General features: G+C 37.8%; 1 protein-coding gene across 1 annotated transcript; it reads left to right on the plus strand.

Annotated features, from left to right (window-relative positions):
• Positions 1 to 941: 941 nt before the first annotated feature.
• On the plus strand, positions 942 to 6,606 carry ccdc169 (coiled-coil domain containing 169). Its single transcript, XM_035667054.1, has 8 exons — positions 942 to 1,070; positions 1,161 to 1,243; positions 1,466 to 1,576; positions 2,176 to 2,216; positions 3,419 to 3,517; positions 4,031 to 4,084; positions 4,652 to 4,728; positions 6,133 to 6,606. The coding sequence occupies exons 1-8, from the start codon at positions 994 to 996 to the stop codon at positions 6,326 to 6,328; spliced, it is 738 nt and encodes a 245-aa protein (XP_035522947.1). The 5' UTR covers positions 942 to 993; the 3' UTR covers positions 6,329 to 6,606.
• The last annotated feature ends 1,759 nt before the right edge of the window (positions 6,607 to 8,365 follow it).

An 8,365-nucleotide genomic window follows, 5' to 3' on the forward strand; every position in this document is an offset into this window, starting at 1 on the left:
TTACAATTTTCAATGTGGACTTACCGATGTATTATAGGCTATAATAATAATATATATCATTATATATATAAATTAAACCAATATACAAACATTAATAATACAAAAACAAAAGTGAAAATAAAAAAAAACTTTGCCAGGGGAAGCTTTTATGTTATTTAAACAAAGAGGAAAGAGGGAAACCATTGTTGGACAGTTTTAAAACTGCCTTTTTTTTTGTTGGGCAGCCAGGAAATCAAAATTAATATTATAATTTGGCCACCCACTTCATGGAAGAAAAAAGGTTACAAAATTTATTTTTTTTACTTGTTGAATTGAACAATTTATGAATGTTGGGAATTTGCAAACAAAAGTTAAATAAAAATTTGATTAATGGAACGTATTAATCCATAAGCCTATATTCAATTATTTTTCTTTACTTTGAAATTTTCTATAAAAAAGCAAAAAACCCACATTCTCCCACAAAATTAAGGCAAAGTCTTTATAAATATGTCATGATGGAATCTGGTGAAGTTTTTTGCCAAAATGTTCTGGTGCAAAACAGCTTGTGGGTGGTCTTCACAAAAAGAACAGTTTGTATTGATGTCTCTTTTAAATTGAACCATGTAATGATAAGCAGGGTAATATCTATGAATTATTCTGAACTTTCACCCTGTTTATTATCAGGTATCTGTGAGGAATCATCCAAACTGTTTTCCAGTCGATGTCGTTTACAAAATAAAACAATAAAACACAATAAAATTTATTTTTTTTCTGAAACAAGGCACGAATGTTCTTATTATTTCGAGGAACATTAGAAAAACATATTTTTCCAAGAGGAGGGAGACAGAAGTGGGTGGAGTTGTGCCAGTATTTCCAAAAAGCATTATTTTATTTTCGAACCTCCCGCAAATCTGCGGCTGCGCCATGACGTTCGAGGCTAGACGGAAGCGTGGGTCTCCATGGAAACCCCGTGGAACAAACTTTTCCTTTAATGGATGACAGTTTTTCAGAAACATGACAGGAGACAGCGACTACAGCAAGTACGACTCGGCACGACTGCGGGCGGAACTTGAACAAGAGAGAGAAATGAAGTGAGTTGGCATGAATGTATTATTACTTACAGGGGAGATTAAATGTTATTTCCTACTGAAAGAGTAGCATTGTCTGGCTCTTGATCATAGAGAAATGCTTGAAGAGTCAGTCTCTGATCTGCGGAGCACCATGTGTGAACTGCAAGAAAGACTGCACAGTGTTGATGGGGAAGGTGAGATCAAATTTAAGTATATCTTATAATACATAATTATAGCCTATAATTTAACCCAAGTCTGCAACTTTTACCTACAGTGGCAAGATGTTACCCAACAAAAGACTTGGTTATACCTGCTGGTATCCACTGGTTTAGTTATATCAGGCCAGTGACCCTCCAGTGTTGTCTGTAATGTGATCATAGTGTGGCAGTTTTCTTCTATTTATTCTTACACACCAGGAAATGAGTGGAAGACAAGGTATGAAACACAGATAGAGCTAAATGGACAGTTGGAAAGACAGACGTCACTCATTCACGAGAGACTGGAGGACCTACGAGGAAACCCCATGGGTAAGTTCACAGGCTTCAGCTAATTTTCTAGCATGTGAGGGGCAGCCTGCATCGTGTTTTCTCCACTGGAGGGGCAGTGGGTCCCCAACCTTGTTTTATTAGACGTACCCCCACAGCCCAGTCCGATGAACTCAAGTACTCTTTCATCGACACCACCATTTATGTTCCAAAGGTGTGAATCATATAAACGATGATATAATAGTGTAACAGTATTTTCATGCAGGCCATTAATAGGCCATTCATGTTAAATGTTGAATTAAGAGGTCGGTGTACAATGTTTAGTTCGGTTTGGTCAAATTTACATTAGTAATATAATCAAATGGAGTTCCAAGAGCTGGACATTCATCCCATGTCGTCCCTTCTCTCCCTCCCCTGTCTCTCCTGTCCATCTCTCCAGCTGACACTGTCTAATAAAGCATAAAATGCCAAAACAAATCTGTAAATAAAAGTATGGGGTGTTTAGCAACATCCCATGAACGCACTGCCCCTGATGACAACAACATGTTACAAAATTAATCATATATTCACCCATCTCAAGCGAGTTTGTATTTTAATGCGTGCTCACACAATGCTCGCGCACTTTCTCTTGTTTTTCACAGATCGACTGGCCTCCATCCGATCTTATGACGACATGCCAGTAGTGAGTGCAAACATGTTCATTTTCTATCTGATCTGTTTTGTTGTATCGGTGCCATTTAGTGAGTTGAGTTTACCAGCAGAGAGAGCCAGAGACACAGAATGAAGAGAGGACAGGCAGGACAGAGAGGATTGTAATGCCAGCTGCCCTCCATCCTCCAGTTGATACAGGCTGAACAAACCAGAGTTTAATCACAGCACTGTAATCACAGGATTACAAACCATGGGAGAGTAATGCACACTAATTACAATGCTTTAACACACACACACACACGGATTCACACTATACGCTGAAAGGTTGCACAATACAGTCTAAATGTGTGTGTGTCTGTGTGCCTTAAGGCAGAACTAACAGATGCTCATTAGTGTTTTCGAGGAGTGACAGCAAGATTGTGGACCGAAGCACTGTGAGTGTGATAGCAAGATTGTGAAAAGAATAGAGGTTATTTTAATTAGCGCAGTGAGTAAATATTTAGACCAAAGTGTTTGGAACATTTCACAGTGTCTCTGATACAGTCTATGGCATCAGTGCGAGCACAGCTCCTGACTACTTGAGCTTCACATCTGAAAAATGATTTCTGTAAAACAGCACAGCTGATGCTTCTAATGAGATGTACTTTGGGGTGGTAAACATCCTCTGCTGTGAAGAAAATGTCTGTGCTATGAAAATGCTTCACAGTCAATGATTAAGATGATTTGAATATACATTAGTATACATTCATGTATTTTCCCACATTCAATGCACACTGATTCTTAAAAATTGGTATGATGCATGAATATTGCTGTTACGTCTTGGTGGTATGCATTGAAACTGACTACAGTTGCTTAATTTGGGGCACATGAAGAAAAAAGAAATTGAACCCACATATATATATATATATATAGATATACATGAAAAATGATTTCTGGACACACACACACACACACAACACTATATATATATTATATATCTATATATATATATATATCATACAAGTTCCATCTAGCCTTACTGTGTCTGAGCTCTAATACGTTTATTTTGTTATTGAATAATGCATGAGCCTAATCCATTTTTGCTGTCATGTGTTTTGCATTAAGTATTCTGTTGTTGTTTGATCCTCATATAGAGCATAGTGTACTTCTAGTACAAATTGATTTGTAATTAGACAGAAGCAGTACAGTCTTTATACACAGTGTTGCTAATTAAATGGAAATGTTTTGCGGCAGGAGACACTGAGACAGCGCCTGAAGATCCTGACTGAGGAGAAGTCGGGCCTCCAGAGTCAGCTGATGGACTGTCATCTCAGAATCGAACAGGAGGGAAAGGTATGGTTCTAGTTGACAGATTTTGTGTAGAGGGTCACAATGTCTGCTGGTCTATAGTTTTATTATTTCTCAGACAAGCAGCTTTACATTTTTCTAGGTGATAAATATTTCAGCTACAAATTACCTTCATTAGCAAAGGATTGAAAAAGATTTGGCTGATATTTTTGTTTTTTGCATTCTTTACTTTTTAGCAATCACTGATGCAAAATTGAACCCAAACCCTTTGTCCTGTACTGCTGCGGCTAGGCCAGTATGCTCTTAGTTTAGCGACTTGGCTCTTTGTTTATTGTTCTGCTTAACAAACAGCAAGATATTAGTTGAAAAAAAGGTTTAACACGCAGCCATGTGCAGCCAATCCACGTAATCCAAGTTCTAATCTGTTGCTCATTAACACGAAGACCTCCTGAAATACACACAGGCAGCAAACGCATACCAAGCACTACAACCATTAGCAGATTATTACTGACAGTTAAATATGTGACAAAATGGACCTCTGTTTCTTTCAAATATCAGGCATTTCATAAAACCAATGATGAGAGGCGGGCATACCTTTCAGAAATCGCTAAGGTAAGCATCCCTTTCATCCATGTTAACAGTTTTGCTCGAATCTACTAACAAGTCGAGCAAGTAGCTCTCAAACCAAACCTATTGACTACTAATCATTGAATATTAAATATATACCACACCGAAGAAAAGCTGTGCTGGTTCAGTGTTACAAAAGGACAATACAGTGTAGAGAGCAGACTGATGTACTCTCTAGCTCTTCTCTTTCAGGCCTAGTTATGATTTCTCATTCATTCTGTAGTGCTGTGCTCTCTTGTTATATAATAGGTGAGTCTCTGTTCAACCAAAAAAAGTGAGTCAAGGACTTTCTGCCTTATGCTGCAACAAAACTGGTTCCTGCAGGGCTGTCACAGACGCAGCTGCAAGGAACCTCAACTACATTTCTCTCTCAATATTCTATGTACCTTTAGAAACAAATCTTTACATTTGAATTATCCCATAACAGTGTGTGACTGGCTCATGCCCACTGTGAGCCACACAAGCACACATACACACGTGCATACAGCTAAACACAATGTTTATGTGTCTGCACTTACTGTAATTACTCGTGAATTTTGTCCACTGCCACAGCTGTCCTCCACGCTGGAAGGCCAAAGAAGACAGTACTCCACCCAGCCACAGAGGGCACCAGAGAGCAAACAGAGGAGGTGAGTGAGGCATGACACTTAAAGGTGATGGACACAATAATATAAACAAACTATGGCCTCAGAAATGACTGTACAATTTAATTAATAACAAAATGGAACGGGATAAACTTCACATAGGTACAGCTTGTTTGAGGGTGTCTAAAATGTAAGTATTTATAAGGGACTGCGTACAATATTATATAAATATATATGATATAAATTTTATGTATTTTCAGCAGGTAGCTTATTTGCAGTCCAGTGAAAGATTACAATAAAAAAGCCACCCTAATGACATGGAAGTAAAATTACCAATTAATCAATCAATCCAACTTTATTTGTATAGCACCTTTCATACAGTTTAGTGCAGTTCAAAATGCTCCCCAGACAACTAACAAGATGATAATAAGACAGAATGGAGTAAGAATTAAATAAGGTAGATTTAAAAATAGAATGCAATGGTAAAAATAACAATAAAATACAATACAATCGATTTTACAGGTATAACGATAGTATTTAATAAAAGTTATTCTAAAAACTAAAAATGAATTAAGAAATCTGGCACAAATAAAATCAATAAGAAGGATACAATATATACATATATTATACGGGAATAGTTAAAATAAATTAATAACATTTACAAAAGTTACAAAAGAAAATACAAGAAGATAATTGACTAAAAAATGGCAAAATATGTCTAAACACAATTCCTTAGTTAAAAGTCAGGCTGAAGTGATTTCAACACTTCCAGCTGCTCTCAGATCCTCCTCAGTCTGTTCCAACGCTTGGAGCGTAAAAACTAAAGGCTGCCTCGCCAAAAGGTTTTTGTTCTGCACTTTGGAACTACTAGGACTCTCGTGCCAGAGGATCTGAGGAGCCGCACTGGTTCATACTCAGTGTGTGTGACATATATACCAGTGCAAAAACAAAGCATAAGTACAAACAGAGCAAAAATGTAGTAAAATGGAAAAACACTTTAAAAAGAGCTGTACTGAGTGGTGGCTTTAATGCAAATGCAAAAGATATTCCATGGTGCCCTTATACGGGACAAAGTCACACAGCAGAGGAGAAACCAAAATATTGAACATTTTATACACAAGAAACACTAACATCTGCGTACAGACCTCCCTGACAACATTTACTATGTGACATACAAATATCATCTTGGCATTTCTGTGTAAATTGATTTGTTTTGGTATTACATTTAAGTACTGATTTGTAGCTAATAAAGTAATCATGTTTGACAAATTTGCTTGACTCATTTAATAAATGAACAAATTCTAAGATCTATCCTATTAGAATATTATATTTGTAGGATTTGAATTGAGAAATCCGGCATTGTTTCAGCTCTCTGTAGCACTTTAATAAAGAACACTGTGTATCTCCTACATGTGTCTGCTAAACGAACTATATTTTCTGATTGCACAGAGGGAAGCAGGCCAGCAGGAAGGCAGAGGCTGACTCCAACAAAGGCAAAGAGAGAGAAGAAGATGGAGGAGGACTGCGTGAGAGAGGAGGAGGTGGTGGTGGTGGTGGAGCAACAGCAGAAAGAAGAGAAGAGAACAAATCTCAAAGGGGAAGCAGGTTACCCACCCTAAAGTACTACTTGAAACACAATCCCTAATTCCTTGTGTTATATCCCTTTTAATGCTGGAATGATTGCAGCAGAAACTTGCCAATTGTTTTTTTTGTTTTTCAGTAAAAGAATTTACTACTATTTACTTTGTCTTTCAGCTTCCTGTGGCTTTGCTCACATTTCCCAAAGGCTTGAAACAATGCGGTTCCTATGTCGGTTATCTATGCGCGTGCCACAGTCAGTATTGTAACTCAGTGTTTATTTTACAATGAATGGGAAATACAGTTTTACATTTATAATGAAGTTTGGCATTATTATTTCCTTACACATTTCTTTGTTTAAGCAAGAGTACCTAATGTTTCAGAGGGGGGGATATTACAAGGTTTTGAGTGTTATCAGGTCATCTTCTAATGTGCCAAAAGCTTGCTGAGTCTGACATTTCTGATCACTGCAATTTTTTTCAAAACACCTCCTACGACTTGCATTACATAAGCAGCACCACATCCACCACCCTCGTCCACCGAGCAAACCAGTCACCCCCATCCCACCCACTGACCGCCTTTATAAAAGTAAGTGTAAGTAAACAAAATCTATATGAGATGTAGTAGTGAATAGGAAGATTGTGAATAAGTGTGGAGGATGGGTTTAGTTCTTGTCAGTCTTAAAACATTGAATTGAAACAATATCTCATGACGCAGAGCATGGTCTCATGGCATGACTTCATCATTTTGTTTTGTCCTTTTAGCTTTCACTTCCCTGTTCACTGATTGGCCCGTAAGTACAGTGACGTCATGTTAATTAGCTCATGGATTGTGACCTGAAATTGGAGTTTGAGACAAAGACCCCATGGGAAAGAACAATTCATAAAGCTGAATTATGCATTAACTATTCTACAATTTGAATGTCCAAGACTGACATGGCAGTGTGTTATAGTGACAAGGGAACTGGCCCTTTAACTAGAACAACAAGCGTCAACAAGCGTCCACTGATCTGTCTTTTATCATGAATATTCAACCACCTTCACTTTGCTGTAAATTTCCTTATACTTGAATTAATTAATTTTTAGTGACAAACATGGGTTTGAAACATGGTCAGAATATATAAAATATATGAAAGTACTCTTACGGTGGTGGTCCACCCAAAAATGTAATTTAGCTTTGTAGCACTCACTTCAATGTCATGATTAAAAGTAGACAGTGAATGATGGATATAAGGACATTACATGATTCACACCTTTAAGCTCTATAGTTGGATGTAATATCTTAAATATTCAATGATCTCTCAGTCAGTCACTAATTTATCTGCAAATTTATCCTATAAACCAAATCGAAAAAGTATTTCCTGATTACATCGTCAATCCAAATCCTAATGCTCAAATGGCCCCAAGAGACATTTGTTTGTGTTTGCTGGTATTGACTGCGCTGTCAAAAATCATTGGTACAGCAGAGTGTGAAGTCTTGTTTTAGGGTGTGTTTTCCCTTTACAGGTGCACTCGTATTTCTCATATGGTTGGCTGACTTGGTGTACAATCCTAAATGTGCTGCAGTGACAGGTTGTTTGTCTTAGATTAATGACTTAATTTAAAGATAGCCAGTCCATGTTGCCTGATGAAAGAGTGAGCACATTTACAGCGCACCACTCTCCCTCATCCTCCTCCTTCTCCTCTCTTTTTCTCTCTGTTTCACGGACAAGCTTGTTTTAGTACAACTCACTGCATCCTGCCCATGAATCACACAGCACACACAGTAACCACCTAGACGTCTTCTGCTGACAGGTGAAACACGGTGACGAATCACTACAGTATCTGCCAAAACACCATAGATCACACTACTGCTGTCTGCCCATGCCAACAAAGCTAGCTCCTCTCTCTGTACTCACCATGAGCATGCTGCAAACAATGTAGTGTACGTGCAAGTGCATATGTGTGTGTAGAAGGGACTGACTGGCATATGTGCATGCATGCATTCAGCAGAGGACACATGTTTTTGATGCTAGACATCTTTCCATTTTCTTTTCAAGGGTTACATTGCTCTGTTTTCTTATGTAATACACTTGCATCAATACTTCTGACTGTCATTTCTTTTC

Source organism: Morone saxatilis, unplaced genomic scaffold (assembly GCF_004916995.1).
Source record: "Morone saxatilis isolate NCDOM2014 unplaced genomic scaffold, NCSU_SB_2.0 Contig20, whole genome shotgun sequence".
Taxonomy (NCBI): Eukaryota; Metazoa; Chordata; class Actinopteri; family Moronidae; genus Morone; species Morone saxatilis.

Bases quoted from the DNA above. Each gene is read 5' to 3' on its own strand.
- ccdc169 (XM_035667054.1), top strand. From the start codon at position 994: ATGACAGGAGACAGCGACTACAGCAAGTACGACTCGGCACGACTGCGG. The intron at 1,071-1,160 runs GTGAGTTGGCAT...TCTTGATCATAG, and splicing joins GAACAAGAGAGAGAAATGAA to AGAAATGCTTGAAGAGTCAG. The intron at 1,577-2,175 runs GTAAGTTCACAG...TGTTTTTCACAG, and splicing joins CCTACGAGGAAACCCCATGG to ATCGACTGGCCTCCATCCGA.